Source organism: Rhincodon typus, chromosome 22 (genome assembly GCF_021869965.1).
Source record: "Rhincodon typus isolate 14 chromosome 22, sRhiTyp1.1, whole genome shotgun sequence".
NCBI lineage: Eukaryota > Metazoa > Chordata > Chondrichthyes > Orectolobiformes > Rhincodontidae > Rhincodon > Rhincodon typus.
Window position 1 is genome coordinate 5017185 of NC_063353.1, and position 21197 is coordinate 5038381.

General features: G+C 44.0%; 1 protein-coding gene across 1 annotated transcript in view; it reads left to right on the plus strand.

The window, feature by feature from the left end:
• The window catches only part of LOC125485811 (lamin-B2-like), an 84065-nt gene that overhangs the window by 60571 nt on the left and 2297 nt on the right, over window positions 1-21197 (plus strand). The window contains exons 8-9 of the mRNA XM_048610563.1: window positions 2745-2846; window positions 20350-20471. Of these exons, the coding sequence (XP_048466520.1) occupies window positions 2745-2846; window positions 20350-20471 (224 nt within the window). The remainder of the gene's footprint in view (window positions 1-2744; window positions 2847-20349; window positions 20472-21197) is intronic.

The window sequence follows — 21197 nt, forward strand, 5'->3', positions numbered from 1 at the left end:
GTCAGTGTTTGTTGTTGGGCATGGTCAGTGTTTGTTGTTGGGCACGGTCAGTGTTTGGTGTTGGGGACGGTCAGTGTTTGGTGTTGGGGATGGGGATGGTCAGTGTTTGATGTTGGGGATGGTCAGTGTTTGGTGTTGGGGACGGTCAGTGTTTGGTGTTGTGGATGGGAATGGTCAGTGTTTGGTGTTGGGAACGGTCAGTGTTTGGGGCTGCGACTGGTCATTGTTTGCTGTTGTGCACGGTCAGTGTTTGGCGTTGGGGATGCTCAGTGTTTGGTTTTGGGGATGGGGACGGTCAGTGTTTGGTGTTGGGGACGGTCATTGTTTGGTGTTTGGGATGGGGATGGTCAGTGTTTGGTGTCGAGGACAGTCAGTGTTTGGTGCTGGAAATGGTCAGTGTTTGGTGTTGGGGACGGTCAGTGTTTGGTGTTGGGGATGGAGTTGGACAGTGTTTGGTACTGAGGATGGTCAATGTTTGGCATTGAGGATGGTCAGTGTTTGCCGTGGAGGATGGTCAGTGTTGGTGTTGGGGATGGAGATGGACAGTGTTTGGTGTTGGGGATGGAGATGGTCAGTGTTTGGTGCTGTTGACGGTCAGTGTTTGGTGTTGAGGATGGTCAGTGTCTGGTGTTGGTGATGGAGATGGTCAGTGTTTGGTGCTGAGGACAGTCAGTGTTTGGTGTTGAGGATGGTCAGTGTTTGGTGTTGGGGATGGAGATGGTCAGTATTTGGTGCTGAGGATGGACAGTGTTTGGTGTTGGGGATGGTCAGTGTTTGGTGTTGGGGTTGGGGATGCTTAATGTTTGGTGTTGGGGACGGTCAGTGTTTGGTGTTGGAGATGGGGATGGTCAGTGTTTGGTGTTGGGGATGGTCAGAGTTTGGTGTTGGGGATGGAGTTGGACAGTGTTTGGTACTGAGGATGGTCAATGTTTGGCATTGAGGATGGTCAGTGTTTGACGTTTAGGATGGTCAGTGTTGGTGTTGGGGATGGAGATGGTCAGTGTTTGGTGCTGATGACGGTTAGTGTTTGGTGTTGAGGATGGTCAGTGTTTGGTGTTGGGGATGGAGATGGTCAGTGTTTGGTGCTGAGGATGGTCAGTGTTTGGAGTTGGGGATGGTCAGTGTTTGTTGTTGGGGACGGTCAGTGTTTGGTGTTGGGGACGGTCAGTGTTTGGTGTTGATGATGTTCAGTGTTGGTTGTTCAGCTGGTCAGTCGGGACTGGTCCCGCGATCCTGGACAAGTTTCACCCTCAAAAACCAGTCTCATTTAGCAATTCCGTTAAATTGAAATGTATTACAGCAGGCTGCAACTGAGTCTGAGTCACAACAAAATCTGCTGTGATTTTGTATATTCAAATGAAAGACTCTCATTAATTGAGGCATCTCTCTCTGAGGAAATGTAAAGACAAATACAGAATAATCTTTTAAAGCAGACTGGAAAGTTATTCACTGGATTAATAACCAGTTAACAATTTATAAAGTGAACATCTGAATTGTGCATCATGCCACTTGGATAATCCTAAACTTTATTGTAGTGTAACAGAGCTCAGCAATTGTCTCATCTTTACTGAAGTACACAGACCGTTTGAGTTGGTGAGGATAATGAGGTGGCTGTCAGACCTGGTTTGATGAGCAGGGAAATCTGAACTCTCGGGCATTCTGTGCACATCAAAACTTTGAAATGTAAAGCTGTGCGAGAATGAATATCGTGGAGATTAAAGAAGCTACAGGACAATGGGTTAAGATGTGATGGAAAGAATTGCTGCGCATTTGAACCCACGTTTGGGAAATAACTCACGATTATACAACACAGAGAGCTGCTGGTGTGGTTTGTACTGTGACAGATTTTATTGGAGAAAGTCCAACATGGAGCGTGATAAATAGGTTGTCATTTTCAGAACAGTAAAACCAAAGGGGTTGATCCAGATTTTGAGGTCAATGTTGAACTGACAGTAATCACTGCGGACATTGAAAGTGTAACACTCTCTGTGGTTCACTTCCCACCCACCCACCCCAGTTAATTTGAATTTGGTGTCAGGGCATGTAGATTTCCAACAGAAGTGATGTCACCAAAGAGGGTGAGCAGCCGATCGTATTGAGGTATTCTCACAGACAGCAAGCAGGGAAGTAACTACATTGATATAGGCTCCACAGTTTTTCAAATTAAAGGGTCACACACATTAATTGCTGGAAGTATCACAAATAAACTTTAAAAATTAAGTGTAAAACTCTGTGGAGAAATTTAACAAGTGTATAATTGGCTTTCTTGGGCCAAAGAGATTTTTTTAAAGAAATACCTACAACTTAGTATGGAGTTATAAATCCGGTTACACCTCAATAACAAGGTGTAAGTTTTTGTAACTGGATATAATAAACACTAAAGGGATAGGTTCATGTCAGTTCAGTGATTTCTGATTTGTTTCCATCTGCAAGAACAGCACCTTCTGTGGTGAAGCAAGGGATTTTCATGTTTTACTGCGCAAGTAGAGATTTCAGAAGCTGTTGCCGGTCTCCCAGGTATTATAAAGACAGCTGATAATTTCTCCAGGTGCAAAATCTGACCCAGGCTGACCAAACAGCAGGGCCATATGAGATCATATTGGACAATGTGTGTAGGAACACGATGCAAGTCAAATCTATCTGCCTGCTCCATATTTAGTGTTTTTAATTCTCTCATACTTAAGTTAATCCTCAAAAAACACTGTTTTGCAAGAACATTTTCTTTCTTTTAATCTTTTTTACAGTTGCTAGCTGAGGAAGAAAGCAAGATTGCTCTCATTGACAAGTTGAGTTGTGAACAGCAAAAGAACCAGCAACGTATAAATGATTTGAAGATGAGGTTAGAGGTCAGTAGACTGCCCTTTCAGTGATGATTGCTTTATCTTTTGCAATGAAACAATTAAGGCATGGACTCTTATACTGCCAAGGGGTAATAAATTGAGGTGGTAAGTGTACAACAGCAGATATAGCTATTGACAACCTGAGGTTTTAGGTTCATAGAATCCCCACAGTGTGGAAACAGGCCATTCGGCCCAACAAGGAGAGTTCTTCATGATAACCTCAGCCAGTGTGAGGATTGAACCTGTGACTATCAGCATCACTCTATATCACAAGCCAGCTATCCAGCCAACTGAGCTAACCAACCCAGGCAGAGAAGGTTTAATGGGCTGAAAGGCCTACTCCTGTTCCTATATCCATAATTGATGTAATCTATCTGATGCCAGGATTTGGAAAGAAGTGAGACGTTGGAAAATAACCATTAATTACATTGTTAAAAGAACTACAATACTATTCAATGAATAAATGTAAACATAACTGTTGGCAAAAACATCACATTGAATTTTGCATGCATGAGGGTGTGAGAGGGAAGTGTACATGAAGGAGAAAGGGATGAATGGATGTGGAGTGGGAAGAAGTAACTGGAATGGGAGAAATGTGTATAGATATAAAACCTATTGGATTTAATGGCTTGTTTGCTTGTGATAGATTTAATGTTTAAAACCTTACGTTGCATATTGAAAATTGTCCCAGTTTCTGGGACAAGATTGGATGGATAGAAAGCATTTTGAGCCCTTTCTTGGAACTTAGCAGCCAGACTATGCAAGTACAGAGTGATATACTCTCTGTGTTAAAAGTTACAGCCGAAGTCGATAGCCCCTGAAATGTGTGTTAACCCAGACCCATTAACTGTAGTGCAGATGGCACATCAACTGGTGTTGCATGTTGTTTCACGAGGTTGAAATGCTGAGTCAGGGCTAGGTGTGCTACTGATTAGCATGGCATTTGACTGGGAGGCAATATTGTGAGTCACTAGCACCAGGTAAAGCTAGCCTGCTCCTCTGAAGGGGGTGGTCCATTGTAGCTGGAGCAGGGGCAGGGGCGGCTCCTGAATCTGACCTGAGAAACACAGAAGGCAGTGCAACATGACAGAAAGGTTTTCAGATGCTGCACTGTAGACTGATGAAGGAGACGAAAAGTGAGAGATGTCCTGTATCCACAAGGGGCCAGGAGTTCCTACACACACACTCACGCACACACGCACACATGCACACACACGCACACACACACACACGCACACACACACACACACACACACACACACACGCACACACACACACACACACACACACACACAAGGTAGTGGGAACCATAGTGGTCAGATCCCCACCCCCGGAGCTGGCTGTGGTGCTGCATAAAGCCCTCCTAGCTGATAAAGCTGAGTGAATGCATTTCAAGTGCCATATCCCAGCAAAACTGTGCCAGGAACCTCTGACGCTGCTCAATGCACTGCTCCACCATTCAACCACCAACAATCTCTAGCAATCACAGCTCATTTTGAACATCTTTATGCTACACTGTGTGCCCACATACTTCACAATGCTATATCTCACAGCTTCACACATCACCAGCTCTTCAAGTATAACAGCCAGAATCCCACTGCGTTCCTCCATGTCCCTCTCTTGCCAAGACAAGGTGAGCCACCCCAGCTGGACATGGAGGCAGTGAAATCCCTTTGCGATCCGACACAGCAGTGTTCAGACATGCAGTGCGTGGAGCGACGTGCTCACAGTCAATGGCAGCCCACAGCACTGAGAAATTGGCCATCCTCGCAAAGTTGGTCATCACTGCCTGCTTCTATCTCTCGGAAAAGAGAATGGAATGTGGGTAGCTCTCAATAAATAGGGAGAACTACCTCATAACCAGTATGCAACAAAGTGTGAAAAGATCGCCAGCTCAAGTCTTGAAGGACACAGGTGCAAATCAGTTCATTGCCCTAGGCACCATCAAAGGCATTGGTAATGCAGTCCTCACCTTAGAGTCATAGGGATATACAGCACGGAAACAGACCCTTCGGACCAACTTGTCCATGACGACCACATATCTTAAATTAATCTAGCCCTATTTGCCAGCATTTGGCCCATATCCCTCTAAACCCTTCCTATTCACGTACCCAGCCAGATGCCTTTTAAATGTTGTAATCGTACGAGACTCCACCACTTCCTCTGGCAGCTCATTCCATTCATGCACCACCCTCTGTGTGAAAACGTTGCTCCATAGGTTCCTTTCCAATCTTTCCCCTCTCACCTTAAACCTATGCCCTCTGGTTTTGGACTCCCCCATCCTGGAGAAAAGACCTTTTCTATCCACCCTATCCATACCTCCTTTTTATAATTTTGATGTTTTTTTTTTTGATTTTATAAACCTCTATAAGGTCACCCCTCACCCTCCTATGCTCCAGGGAAAATAACCCCAGCCTATTCAGCCTCTCCCTTTTGTTCAAACCCTCCAACCCTGGCAACATCCTTGAAAATCTTTTCTGAACCCTTTCAAGTTTCACAACATCCTTCCTATAGCAGGGAGACCAGAATTGGACACAATATTCCAACGTGGCCTTACCAATGTCCTGTACAACTGCAACATGATCTCCCACTCTTATACTCAATGCACAGACCAATAAGGGCAAGCATACCAAATGCCTTCTTCACTACCCAAAGCTGTAGTTGAGCTGTAGGTACAAGGTTTCAGTCCTTATGGAAGCTCAGGTGTCTTGCAGATTGTTCCCCATTGGAGGTTTAAGTTGGTAAGTTTCTCCCTGAGCTGACAGGTGCTATATCCCAATAACCCTTCTCCCCTATTCTCCTCCTTCTTCCTCCAACAACTTATCATGCTATATGTGACCTCTATTTGTTCCCCCAGTCATGCTGTATTCCAAAGGGACCGGCCACTCATGAACCCGCAGCCAGCAACTGCTTTGAGCAGAAGTTGTGAAGTCAGCAAAAACTCTGTCAGTTCCATTCCCTGCGGGTTTTAAGAACTTTGACCAAATATCAAAAACTCCATCAGCTCCATTCGCTGAAGGTTTTAAGAACTTTGACCAAATATCAAAAGCACCAAAGAAATGTAGAGTCAAAACAATAGCCCAAACAATTCAACCAAGAGGTGGTGTGCAAGTAGTTGATAATCTCTTTAAGTATCCCTGGTGAGGCTGGGATTAAGGGGGCTCCCTCCTGTTCAATTGTGAGAGATTGAAGGACAGAAGGTGATAGCTATGAAGTGGCACTGCTGGTGTCAAGTAAGCATTGCATTGTTGACCTTCTTGCTGAGCATACTTCCAGGGACTGTCCACCACACCCACACTAATGTTCTCACCATTCTGATATCAAGTATGATTCACTCCAGAGCTGTGTGCAGGTACTTCAGATATTATGGCACCTGAACTATGGCAACTTCCAATCTGATTTCATTGCTGGATTTGAGATTACGTTGCAAGTAGCTAACACAGCTGCAGTAATAACAGGTTCTGCAAATACTTGCAATGAAATAGCTCCCTGATGCCAACGGATTGTTGAGATATCACAGCATTATTTAACAGTAGATGTATTCCTTAATGCTCGTGCTAATAGCAGGGTGTAAGGTTCTGAGAATGAGTCAAGTCCAGGCCTCACTTTCCATTGCTGCGCTTGAGCCGAACATAATCCTTTGGCATCTCCAGCAGGCTTTATTTTTCCACATTTTTCAGCGTGTGTTTATTCCAAAGTTATCAACAGTACAAATATTGCTCATTTCTCTGAGGGTGAGTCATCCTTTCCAGGTTCTGTTGAATGTAATCCTTAATGCAGATATTATTCTGCAGAGTACAGCAACGAGGCCCAAGTGGATGTCAGACTCTCCATGGGGAGGCCCACAGACAGTCAGCAACATCACACCATGTGGGGAGAGGTTGTGTAGCAACAGACAGTGCTCATCGCTCACTTGGTCACAGGCTCATAGAACCTTCCAACACAGGAGGAAGCCATTCGGCCATTGTGAACATGACAGCTCTTTAATCCAATTGACAAGTCCTTAATCCAATTTCCCATAGACCTAACAAGTTATCTCTTTCAACTATATATACCATTCCCTTTCGAAAGTTATTATTCTTTCTCTTCCCTTCAACCAGCACATTTCACATCATAACAACACACTACTTTAAAAAAACACCTCGTCTCTCCTCTGGTTCTTTATAATTATCTTAGATCTGTGTCATCTGGTTACTGACCCTGCAACCTGTGGAAACAGTTTCTCCACTTCGATCAAAACGTAATTCTCACTGTTCCAAGGAAAACAATCCCAATTTCTCTGGCCTCTCCTAAATTGAGAAATCCTGTGTCCCAGACGCTCTTCCAGTAAATCCCTTTCACACTGAGCTGCACAATATCCCGCGAGCTCCCAGATGGGCGGAGCAAGAGCTGGTCCTTTTAAAGTGTGGCTGCACAAATTAAAGTGAGAGCCCATGCACTTTGTTGACCATCTCTCAGACTGTCCCTGGTGTTTGAAGATGGCTTTCCTCCACTCCAGTTGCATGGATTCTGAGGTCGTTGATCAGCTCAATGTGGGACCTTCCTGCAGACTGGCACCTGTGGGGCAGGTGGAGCTTGAAGAGATGGGCAGTAATCCATTTGTGTGCTTCGTCTGATACCTCTGCACATTCTTAACAAAGTCTCTCGATGTGTTCAGTGCCTCCCTGAACACACCTTCTCCATTATGGTCAGTCATGTCCTCCCATGTTGCGTGTGTTTGACCCCATCAGGTATGCTTTGTGGACATTCCTAAAGCTTTACATGAACAGGCAGCATACAACAACGTCTTGACATCCTTCACTAGGCCATCCCTAAGGGCGTTCAGGATGCCTGATAAAACCAACAGGATGGCACATTCCCCCCCGGAAAGAGGTAAATCTCAGCATCCTGACACAGGGACCACCCAGGCCTTGTGCTGCTGGGTCACTGGGCAGGCTAGATACATCCAGGTGCAAAATGGTTGAATCACTGCTCATCTCAATTCATCATGAATGCCAGATATTAAAGATTGACTGTCACTTCAGTCCTCTCATTGGTCCACATTCAGCAACCCACCTCCTTATAGTTGTCCGTCATAATGTGGCATTTTGTTTAGATGGTAACTTGTAGTATTTGCCACTACTAGCAACATGTGGTACTGGGCGAGGGTTGTTTGAGGTCATTCACTACCACCAACCCTCCCTTGTCTTCGGCCTACCTAGTGTCAAATGGTGGAGAATACACCGCTGTAGAATATCTACAGATGAGGCATTGACCTTAGATATCAAACTGGTTTATTGTAAAATAGCAACTGGTACAACTACATTTGATCAGGCATAATGACTATGACCTTACGGAGCTGGTACAGATCCATCTGCTCCCTCCAAAAGCAGCATTCAGTGGTTAGCATTGCTGCCCCCCACAGGGATCCGGGTTGGATTGCACCCTCAGGGTGCTGTGTTGAGCTTGCACATTCTCCCCGTGTATGTGTGGGTTTCCTCTGGGTGCTCAAGTTTCCTCCCACAGTCCAAAGATGTGCAGGTTAGGTGGGTTGGATTAGCCATGGGAAATGTAAGGTTACAGAGAGAGGGTAGGGTTGGGGCTGGGTGGGTGGACTCAATGGGCTGATTGGCCTTTTTCCAGACTGCAGGGACTCTGTGATTCCAGGAGAAACTTGACAGATTGTGTGTGACATCAGAATGGATGGAGCCAATATAACATGTCCATTAACCCTTTCAGAACCATTACCTTATACAACACTTCCCTATTTTAAATATCAGTTGGGATCTGTTTTCCTCACAGGTGTTGATTCAAGTCAGCACTTCTAATATTTAGATCAAAGGCAGAATTTAAAAAGGAGCCTTTTTTCAGAGAATCACTGAAGGAGCAAAAATAGGCTCTGGTCAGAATAGTTTAATGTTACTTCGATATGTCATTTGTTACTGACCTCCTTTGCAGTCAAGAATACTGAAAAACCCACCTAATATGATCAGTTATCCTGGATGGATAAGGAAGATTTCATAAGCAAAAACACTTCATTACAATACATTAAATGATAATCTGTGATCAATAACTCATTCCTGCTTTTAAAAGTTGTTTGTGGAATGTGTCTGTTGTTTCAAGGCCAGCATTTGTTTTCCATCCCTAATTGCCCTTGAACTGAGTGGCTTGCTGGCATATTTCAGAGGGTAGTTGAGAGTCAGCCATATTGCTGTGGGTCTGGAGTCACATGTAGGCCAGACTGGGTAAGGATGGTAGATTCCGCACTCCCATCCACACAGAAAGGAGCATAAGTGAACCATTTGCTTTTTTAACAATTGATTATCGTTTCATGGTCACTGTTCTTAGCTTTTAATGCTTAAATTTTAAATTTTTTTATTAAATTCCCCCTGTTGCTATGGTGAAATTTGAACCCATGTTCCCAGATTATCAGCCTGAGCCTAAGGATGACTCATTTAGTGACATTACCAGTTGTCTGCCTGAAATGGTATCTCCTGATCAGTACTTCAGTCATAAAAGATTAAAACGCTTTGAAACTTTAAAAGTCTACATAGGATGGAACTTATTACAACCTAAAAACAGATACAATAGTGTAGCACTTTGAAGTTCATAGAATCTTTACAGTGCAGAAAGAGGCCATTCTGCCCACTGAATACACACTACCCCTCCAAAGATCATGTCACCCAGACCCACCCCCCAACTCTGCATTGCCCATGGCTGACTTACCCAGCCTGCACACTATGAGTAATTTAGCACAGCCAATCCACCTAACCTGCACATCTTTGGACTGTGAGAAGAAACTTGAGCACCTGGAGGAAACCCACACTGACACAGGGAGAATGTGCAAACTCCACACAGACAGTCACTTGAGGGAGGAATTGAACCCAGGTCCCTGACACTGTGAGGCAGCAGTGCTAGCCACTGTACCGCCCTTAGGCATAGATTTGTACTTCTCCCTTTAATATTACTTCGTCTGAAGCTGAGTTGAACTGCCAGCTCTTGCTGTTAGTATTTGCTGACTTGAAATGCTGTCTATACAGAAAATGAAATAAAAATAGGTTGGTGAGGACATAAAAGAATCTCTCCCTTATCTTATGCCTTTAATCTAATGGTTCCTCAGAGTCTGGTCAAGCTCTGGTATCTGGTGTGTTGAAAACTTAGACATGTTCCAGTATTTTAACACTTGGCATCTGCAGTATAAAGACACAGTGATATTCACTCCATTGGAATGTTACAAATAGGTTGTAGTTGGTTCAAAAGGCATGAACTAATCATCAAATGAAGGAGCCAACAGAACATCAAAGAAACCTCAATTGCATCTGAATACTTCAGTCTGTTCAAGGCCACTTCTTTCAGTTTGACTGTGAGTTCTCAGCTTGACTATTAAAAGAAACAAAAGGCTTCCATCAATATTGTTCAGGGTGTTGAGGGGTGGGGTGGGGGGGTGCGAGGGGAGCGGGGTTGATGGGGAGCAGGGGGTACAGTTCCCTTCTCTTGGGACCTGGAATCTGTCCTACCAACCCACAGGAAACACAGAAGTTTCATGTCTCATCCAAACATTAAAATTGCCATCTCCAGCATGTGGAGTAAAAGGTTAAATATGCCCTTACTGTAATAATCACTGCTGAGTGAGTGTGTATAAAAATCAAACTCTTAATGAGACCAGGTCACATGGAGCAGCATCCTGAGTGTGTACGGTAGCAGAAATGTCTTCTTTTCTCATCAGGATGCATTAGGACCCAAAAACAAGTGTCTTCAATTTCTGTCTCTATTTCCAATCTCTTGGCTATAGTTACGTTTAATTAATGTTGATCCTCACTGACATTTAACCTGCACTACCTTCTGTCAAGAGCATCCAAATGTACAAAATAAGAGCAGAAATAGACCATTCTACCCCCAAGCCTGCTCTGCCATTCAATGACATCATATCTGATCTCTTTGTGTTTTGAATTCCACACTCCATCTATAATCCAACTCCCCCCCAATAACCATTGATTTCTTTGCCAATCAAAACAAAAGCTGTCCACCTCACAAGTATTTAATGACCCTGCCTCTATGGTCTGATTATACAGAACAGCTCTCCCTCACCATCCCACACAAGTGTTGACGTGGATAATGTGCTTAATTTTTGGGAGAGCTACTTGAACTGAGGACCTTTTGGCTCCAAGTTAAGAGTCACAGCTTACACATAGTCCCCAGGGATTAGTAATGCGAGGCTGATTCAGAATCATAGAGTCACACAGCACAGAAACAGACTGTTCAGTCCAACCAGTCTATGCCAACCATCATCCCAAACTAAATCATCCACTTGCGTGCACTTGGCCTATATCCCTCCCAAACCTTTCCTATTCATGAACTTATCCAAATGCCTTTTAAACATGGTTACTGTACCTGCATCCACCACTTCCTCTGGAAGTTCATTCCACACACAAACCACCCTCTGTGTGAAAAAGTTGTTCCTCATGTCCTTTTTAAATCTTTCTCCCCTCACCTTAAAAATATGCCCCCTAGTTTTGAACTCCCCCACCCTAGGGAAAAGACCCTTGCCATTCAGCTTATTTACATCCCACATGATTTTATGAACCTCAATAAGGTCACCCCACAGCCTCCTATGCTCTGGTGGAGAAAGGTCCCTGGCGTTCCAGTCTATTTTCATACCTCCATTCCCTCAACATCCTGGTAAATCTTTTCAGAACCCTCACCAGCTTAATAATATCCTTCCTATAACAGGGCGACCGGAACTGCACACAGTACTCCAGAAGAGGCCTCACCAATCTGTACAACCTCAATATGAGGTCCAACTCCTATACGATGCTAAACACCTTCTTAACCACCCTGTCTACCTATGATGCAAATTTCAAACAATTATGTACCTGAACACCTAGGTCTCTACCCAGGGTCCTACCATTAATTGTATAAGTCCTGGCCTTGTTTGTTTTACGAAAAGGCAACACCTCACATTTACCCAAACTAAACTCCATCTGCCACTCCTCACACCATCGACCCAATTGATCAAGATCTGTTTGTAATCTTAAGATAACCTTCCTCACTGTCCACTACACCACCAAATTTGGTGTCATCTGCAAACGTACTAGCCATGCCTCCTGTATTTTCATCCAAATCATTTATAGAAATGACAAACAAAAGTGGACCCAGTGCTGATCCACGAGGAACAGCGCTGGTTACAGGCCTCCAGCCGAAAAAGCAACCCTCCACCACCACCCTCTGTCTCCTGCCATCAAGCCAATTGGCAATCTCACTGTGGCCAATATCATCCACATCCTGCGAATGAGTGGATTGTTTTTGAAAAACATGATTATCCTTTCAGTATAGGCCACGTGTCAAAATGGGAAAGGTTAAGGTAGCAGCCACATTTCAAGAAATCTCTCCTCTCAGAGACGGCATGCTGTGTTTTTCCACATCAATAATTGCCTCACAGCCTCCAAGACCTGAATAGGATTTTACACCCCGCTGCTCCCCACCCCCGCAGGCATATTTGAAAGTAGTGGTGGGGGTCTGTAAAGAGAAACAGGTGGTCTGCTTATCACCTTCAAAGCCATGCCTCCAGCTGCCTTCCACAGTACAATGGGCGGCAGAAAGCATCAAGCAGGGCCCACATCCTTGGGCCTGTTGTGAGTGTTAACTGGAGAATCCATGGCAACCGGGGACCTCACTGTGTCTTGGTGACTGAAATACAAGTTCCAGAGTTAGGCAGAGGCAGGTCAGGCAGGCATCTCTGCGCAGACTGCCATTGGGCAAGAAAATCACGGGGTGGATTGGGATGATGTTTATCCTCTGTGGGACTTGCCTGTGCCAGCTGGGGGCACCCTCCCCTCTCTGAGATTGTTCTCCTCCTTTAAGTCTTTCCCTGCTGGCGTCTCAATCCCAACCACCTCTGAATGTGCCAACGCCTACCAACTTCTGGTCGGGGTGATTCTCTGCCACCATCCTCCTTCCTTGGCCGGCTCTGGGGGCTTGCTTGGTTTACAGTGCTAGAAGGAAACCCCTAGTGAGCCTTAAGGAGAAAAGGCTCATGTGAGGCCTATTAAGACAAATGAATTATTACATACTAGTTACTCCTTGACCAGGTGTTCGGCAACTGTTTGTTCTAGGATAGTTGGTCTCTGACTGGCCTGTCTTTGGTCAGACCTGACATAAATTGGTCTCTCTTCCTATCAGTTTCACTCTCCATTCCAACTCGTCGAACTTTTTCAGGTCCTTCAAGAAGGTTGAATTCAGGACCTGCATACATTCTCAAGTGAGGTTTCTCAATTATGAATTAGCACAGGGACCTGGGTACAATTCCACCCTCGGGCGACTGTCTGCGTAGAGTTTGTACATTCTCCCCATGTCTGTTTGGGTTTTCCCCAGATGCACCGGTTTCCTCCCACAGTCCTAAGATGTGCAGGTGAGCTGGATTCGCCGTGCTAAATTGCCCATAGCGTCCAGGGATGTGCAGGCTAGGTGGGTTAGCCATGAGAAATATGGGGTTACAGGGATAGAGTTGGGGGCAGGTCTGGGTGGGATACTCTTCGGAAGATCATTGCAGGTTCGATGAGCCAAATGGCCTCTTTCTGCATTGCAGGAATTCCATGATTATATCTACACTCTCCATGATCTTACAGCCCTTACAGCGTTGTTTGTGACATACCTTTAACCTTGAGACCTGGACCAAGCAGTTTCCTCTCTAAAGGCTGTAACATCTGTTTCTTCACCCATGGTAAACAATCTGATAAGACAGTAACACTAGCCCTTGTATCAGGCTTAAGATTAGTCAGTTGGCCACTTTAATGGGTTCTATCAAACTCGGGCTGGTTGGTTCACCAGTTTCCCCGGGAATGCATTGGGTATCTTATTAATTTTGATGGCTCTATCACATTAACATCTGTTTATGAGTAGCCATTTGACTTTTAGCAGCTCTGTAAATGTGTCCTACTTTTACACATCTTCTGGAAGTGACCTATAGTTTTACAGATGTAACTTTTTCTTTAATGGCTGGACACTAGTTGTGTCAGTGAAAGTTTCTTATTCCACAGCATTGCCACCTGACCTATACTTTGTGTCGTCATGTGTTGTTTGAGTTTTTATACCTTATAAGCTGAAATAATTCAGTTGCTGTCCTGTGCCAAAGTTGCCCTCCTCTTACTTTCAGCACAATATTTGTTTTTCCTTTATTCATTCATGGGATGAGCTTATCCCTGGCTAGGCAGCATTTATTGCCCATCCTGAATTGTCCCAGAGGGCAGTTAAGAGTCAACCACATTGCTGTGGGTCTGGAGTCACATGTAGGCTAGACCAGGTAAGGATAGTAGTTTCCTTCCCTAAAGGGCATTCATGAACCAGATGGCTGTTTTTTCCAACAATCGATTCATGGTCATCATCGGATTCTTTATTCCAGATATTTTATTGAATAATAATTATGCCACAGCAGGATTCAAACCTAGGTCCCCAGAACGTTATCTGGGTCTCTGCATTAATGGTCCAGTGATAATACCACTAGGCCATTGCCTCCCCCTGTGAATCTCAATCTCCACAGTCAGATCTTCTTTAGCTGCAGATGGTTTTCTGCAGGTAAGCAGATGATTGCCCACTTTCCATGGCCTAATAAATAATTTCCATGATGTTCCCAAATAGGCCCAGTGCCTGTGCCTTAATACATTTGTTCCACCTGAACTACGGTTTAAATAATGAATTGTCCACTTAAATCGCAGCCTTCTTACTGTATGTTTCTATTAGAATATGTGACCTTTTGTTGCTTTAATTCTGGTATTGCAACATTTCTTGCGCAGCATACCACATTTTGGTTATTTCTATTTCTTTTGATTTCTCTATTGTAGCCATGCCTCATGGTGTCCACTTGTAATGGCAGCAATACTCATTGTGAGCTATAAGTAGTCCCTTCTTTCTTCTAGCCTTCTCAGCCTGTTTGGCATTGTTAATTCAAAGTTCTCTCCCGGCCTAACAAGGTTTATTAACTTCACTCATAGGGAGCTCCCCTTTGCTCTCCAGCTGAATCTATAGTTTCCGATGGATCCTCGCTTCCAAATAGGATCTGTAGCTGCTAAGTGTGATTAGCTTCTAGCTCACGCTTGTTTCTACATTTCTCTTCCAAGTCCGAAATAAAAGGCTTTGCCATTAAAATCTGTTGTCCCGTTCTTGATTTTTCCACAGGTTTATCTGCAGGTTGATTGACTCACCACACACTGCAGCTCCCGACTGTCCATGTGAATAGTTTTTAAAGTCATACAGTCTTTTATGCTGAATATGTTCAGTGCTGCTGCAGGTTCTACTAGAACCCTTACCATTGTTACTTAATTTATTATCAATGACAGCCATCAGTGAAACTGTGTTGTATGTGCTGCAAAATCAGCCACTTACCAGTTTGTGCTTAGAATAGTTTGCTGCCACCTTCCTCTTTCTGTGACTGGGTCTAAGGGCCTGTTTGATCTACAGTGGGAGGGGAAAACCACAGATGAGTGTTAAACAGATGAAGCTTTTGTCTGAAGCAAGATGTAGTTTATTGCATGATGGCAATCAGGTCCAAGTTACACCAGGAACTCCTTGCAGCAGAGGGCTGTGGACGCCAAGTTGTTGAGTGTATTTGAGACAAAGAAATCTAGGTCCTTGATTAGCAAGGGGATCAAGGGTTACAGGGAGAAGGCAGGGGAATGAGGCTGAGAAACAGCCATGTATCTGTTCCACAAGATGGCGATGGAATAGGACTTCTGAGCCCAGAGCTCGTCGGCTCCATGGCTTTTCTTTCTGTTTCTTTTCTATTTCTTTCTCTCTCTTTTTTGTTCTATTTTATTTTACTTACCTCTTGGTGAAGATCTCCGTCACGGTGATAGCTTTGGTGGCGGTGAGTGGGCCCAGCAGCGTGGACTCGTGGTGGCGGCACTGGAGGAGGCGGGTTTGGGTTTCCGGCAGCATCTGCAATCAGCGCGGATTCACGGACACAGCAGCGATGGTGTATTTGGGCCCTGTACGAGACCCTGTGGAATCGCCAGCGGCTGCAACAGCGAGGTGGGCCCAAAGTGGACTCATGGTGTGTAGAAGTCGGGTTTGGGCCGGCTCGGTACCCGGTGGCATTGATGTTTCAACGTGGTTCATCAAGGACTCAGTGGCAAGGACGTCAGTTGGAAGCAAGATGGCAGTGAAGAGTGGTGAGCCTCATTCCAGCAGTGGCAGCGGAGTGAAGGGGACTTGTGCCTGGCAACCAGGCCCAGGGCCCACGGCGTGCTTAACAAGAAGAACTATAAAGTTGGACACTTGCTTTATTTTTTCATTTTTCTGCCTTTATATTCTGTGTTTTGGTTTATCTTTCTGTGTTTTAAGATGGCGACGGAGAGCAGTGACACAATGCAACATTTTTCACTGTATTTTGTAACAAGATACACGTGACAATAAATTAAACAGAGAAGTCAAATTGACAGAGCAGACTCGATGGGCCGGCCGAACGATCTAATTCTGCTCCTTTATTGTATGGTCTTATGATCGTATGATAAGTTAGATGTTGTTACTGTGATAATGAGGAGATGTTGGATCACAGTTCTGTCCCTCTCTCTGGGTTGCTAAGATGCTCAGATTCTCCCCTCTCAAGTCCCTGTGATATCATCAGAATGGGTGGAACTTCATGCTGTCTGCAACATTAACCCTTTCAGAACCATTACCTTGTACAATCCCAAACCGTAAACCCCTCCAAAGGGGTTAAAATCCAGCCCTTAGATAGACAAGCTGATGCAGAATAGTCTCCTTAACAGCAATGTGGGACACCACCGACCACAATAGACTGCAAGGGTACCATCTCAATGGCAACTGAGGATCAGCAGTACACCAGCATCACCCACAGGCCAAGAGCTAATAAAGATAGATGTATGGAGTGACTGGTCAGTTCTGATTCATTTCACTGTCCTGCTCTATGTGCAGATTAGACAAATTAAGTAAAATGCTTGTAAAGGCAGTACCCAAGGGCACTGTTAGTTATCACTTCTCTGTTTTATGAGCGTGAGATTGCTAAATAAAATGCCTACTATAGAAGTTTAATGACAACAAGTCTGTTCTGTGCAGTTCAGTCTGCATATCGTACATATAATGAAGAAAATAATTTGAAAGCTCTATTTAGAATATTCCATGCGGTCTGGACACTGAACCTTGGACATTCAGCACAGTTTCTCCAGAATGCCAGCAGGGTTATAAGCATAGACCCCTCTCTCAAAGCCCACTGGCAGCCAGTTCACGAACACACATTGGATCCAAACTTGAGGTCAGGATTGGTAGAATTCCTTGATGTTTACGGCACAGAAACAGGCCACTCTGCCCATTTATCCATGCCAGTATTTATAGAGCTTCTATTCCATCATACAAATACAGATAGGGTGTGTAAATTGTGCCATTTAGACTCCATTCCGGAAAGGACAATTCTCCCACTTGTACAGTCAGTTATTTTTCTGGTCAAATAAGCATGTTGTGTTGTGATAGTTCTTAAATTAACACACAATGTTGCACTCGGTGAGGTAAAGATAAAAGTCATGATAGTCTTACCAGTCAATAGGGCTGCTCTTTCATTACAGGGAGACAGCTGGGGGTTGTTTAGCCTGAGGATCGCCACATCTGAGGTGAGGGGAGAGGTTGAGAAGGAGAGTCTTTCATTGGAACCTCAGCTGGAGTGGGAATTGAACCCATGTTGTTGGCCTTACCCTTACATCACAAATCAGCATCCAGCAAACTGACCCACATCATTACAGTCTCCTGATACTAAATTCTCGGGATGTGACCATCACTGGTCGGCCTGACATTCATTGCTCATTCCTGTGGTGTCAAATTTTCAGTCTATTCTTACACAGTGAGCACCAGCTCCCTGGGTCCCAGAGGATGATTTTACTCCGTCCTGCATATTGAGTCAAGGAGCCATTTACAGAACAGGAAGATGTCACTCAGTCCATTGAGTCCAAAGTGGAACAATCCAGTCAGTCCCAAACCCTGTTCCATCCCCATAGCGCTGCCAGGTTTACTTCCTCCAAGTGCCAAATCCAAATTCTTTTTGAAATTATTGATTGTAAAAAGGGTTCTGCCTCATAATCCTCTATATCTCTTGCCCAACCTGCCCAACTTATATAAATCTGTCATTATCTTATTTACCTCCATCAACTTTCCCTTTAATTTTCTTTGCTCCTAGCACAACAACCCTGGTCTTTCTAATCTACCCTGGTAACCGAAACCCTGAAGCTATTCCGGTAAATCTCCTCCATACCCTCCCAAGGTCACTCACGTCCTTCCTAAAACATACTGACCAGACTGGATGCAATAACTCTATTTGTGGCCTCTGCAGAGCTTTTTATAGGTTTAGCTTAACCTTTCTATTTTCGTGTTCAATGTCTCTACTTATGAAACCCATGATCCTATAAGTTTTTGTTCACCAATCTCTCAATATGTCCTACAGCTTTCAAATATCACTGCATTTGCACATCCTCCTAATCCTATACCTTTTTAGCTTAAGTCGACAATTACCTCTCCCCATCCCTTCTTCCAAAATACATCACTCTTCTGTATATTAATCTCCATCTGCCACTGTTTTCCCAGGCTACCATCATATGTCCTGTTACAGGCAATTCATCTCGTCCTCACTATTTGTCACTGCTCCCAGTTTGAGATCAAGAGCAAATTTTGAAACTCAACTCCAGCTTCCATGATCCAATTCATTTATATTTGATCAAAAATATACAATGGTCCTAGCCCTGGGGAACACCACTATGCACCATCCTCCAGTCTCAAAAATAATTATTTGTCATTACTCATTGCTTTCTGTCTTTGAGTCTTTTCTCAAATCTAACTGGACTCTAATCCTCCTAATCCATGAGCCTCAATTTCGAATTTCATAAATCAGACTTTCATGTGAACTGTATCAATCCATAAAGACAACATCCACCAAATTCCCCAAATCAACTTTCTCTGTTTATTCACGAAAAAAATAGATTAATCAACCGAACCTGCCACCTACAAACCAGTGCTTAAATCTCTCAAAATGCCTATTGATTTTTCACTGGCTAAGGATTTCAAAAGTTTATGCATCACTGATTGTAAAACCAACATGCCTGTTGTTGCTAGGACTGTCATAGAGTCATACAGCACGGAAACAGATCCTTCGGTCCAACCATAATCCATGCCAACCATAATCCCGAACTAAACTAGTCCCTTTTGCCTGCACTTGGCCCATATCCCTCCAAACATTTCTTATTCGTGTACTTATCCAAATTCATATACTTTTTAAACATTGTAACTGTACCCACATTCATCACTTCCTCTGGAAGTTCATTCCACACAGAAACCATTTCTTGAAAAAGAGTGTTGTATTATCTGATCCCCAACCTTCTGGCTGTTTGGATGCCTCGTTAGACAGGGTGTACTCAAGAATGAGGTTTCTGACACTAAAATGAGTTCTAAAGGCTGATAGGACTGACTGGAAATCTGCTAAGGTTCTATCAGCATCTTGCCTGATAAAGATTTCTTTGTCAATGAGGCTAACTGCAGATAAGACAACACTGTTGCAGCATTGAACGGAGACCTTGAGGTAATTCTGTACCTGTGGAAGTACATCTTCCACAGTGGCTCCATCTCAGTGTTTACATCAACTGTTCGGATGCACATACGTGTGGCCATTTCGAATTATACTTCACTTGGAATATGCCTTTAACAACTTCATCTCAGTTGTGTTCAGGAACTCTGTGCTGAGGATTTCCCCCTTGTAACTCCTCAACCCTGCCTCGTGGTTTTTCAGATTCCTCTGAGGAAAATGCCACCTGCTTCAGACCATGCTGCTACCATGTTCAAATACGGGTTCTTCAGATCTTCATAGAAACTCAGGCCAGACTTCTGAGTTACTGTTAAACAATGTTTATTAGCAGATTGTACATGATGGTAAGGCTACAGAATGCAGGAGAGCCAGCCTTCTGTTACAGCTTACCTTAGAGGCTTAGCTACATAGTCATCAAACCTTATCCCAATAGACAAAAGCAGAAACTGCTGGTGAAACTCAACAATCCTGATGAAGAGTCCCAGGGCTGGAAACATTCTCCCCTGTTGCCAGACCCGCTGAGTTTCGCCAGCAATTTCTGTTTTTCTTTCAGATCTCTAGCATCCATAGTTCTTTTTATCAAAATCTTGTCTCAACAGGGAGTTTTCTACATCAAACGTTTTCGATAATGCGTGTTTTCTGTAACTGGCTGTTTTTATTTTGAGGTCTTTAAAGGATCATTATCAGCAAATGCTAGTTTAATGCCAGAAAGTTGATAATACAGTATTGCCACTGCCTGTCCCCAACCTATACTCTTGGCTTAGACATAATCCAGTTTCATCTTTCAATATGAAACAATGCTGCAGTCAAATATTCAAACACCACACACTATCTGGAAAGAGCTCCTACGTGTAAAATTCATTATATGAAGTTTGTGCATTCCATTCACCTTTCATTTTTTTGTAGTGCATTTCTATTTTTTTGTACTGCATTTCTGTTTTTTTCTTATTTATTGGCCAGGAAATGGAGGATCTCCTCTTGGCCAAGATGAAGGAGCTTAGTTCTAAAAAAGACAACAACTCAACTTCTTTACAAGGAGACATTTCGGCATTTAAATGTCTGCTTGAGTCAGAAGAAAGAAGGTGAGTATTCACTGATAAGTCACAAACGTATTGATGGTAGTTATTGGGGCCTCATTTTAAAGTTTGGTTCTGTCTTCTCCACACCCCAAAAGATGAACAGCAGCAACTCAGCAAGGTTCCCAAACCCACAACTTCTACCACCTCGAAGGACAAGGGAGGCACACACAGGAACACCAACTCCTACAAGACTCCCTCTAAGTCCTGACTTGGAAATATACCACCATTCTTTCAGCGTCACTGGATCAAAGCCCTGGAACTTTGTCCCTAACAGCACTGTACTACTCCCCACGTCACATGGGCTGCAGCAGTTCAAGAAGGCAGCTCAGCACCACCTTCTCAAGGGCAATTAGAGATATCCCCACATCCACCAAGTGATAAAAATAAATGAGAATGGACATCTTTTTTGAGAATGTTCTATGCATGTATTATGCTCCTCAGTGACAACAAGCTCTGTAGATATGTAGAATACATAGCACAGAATGGGACTACTGGTCTTATTATTCTGCACTCCAGTCATATCCCATCTTCCTTCATCTAACTTAAAGGAAATATTTCATGACACTCAGAACAGATACAAACCAGTGAGAAGCAATGATTTTGGGGAATTCCCCCCACTACCCACCCCCTCCCCACCCCCCCCTCACTCACTCACTCACTCACTCACTCACACACACACTCACACACACACACACACACACACACACACACACACACACACACACACAC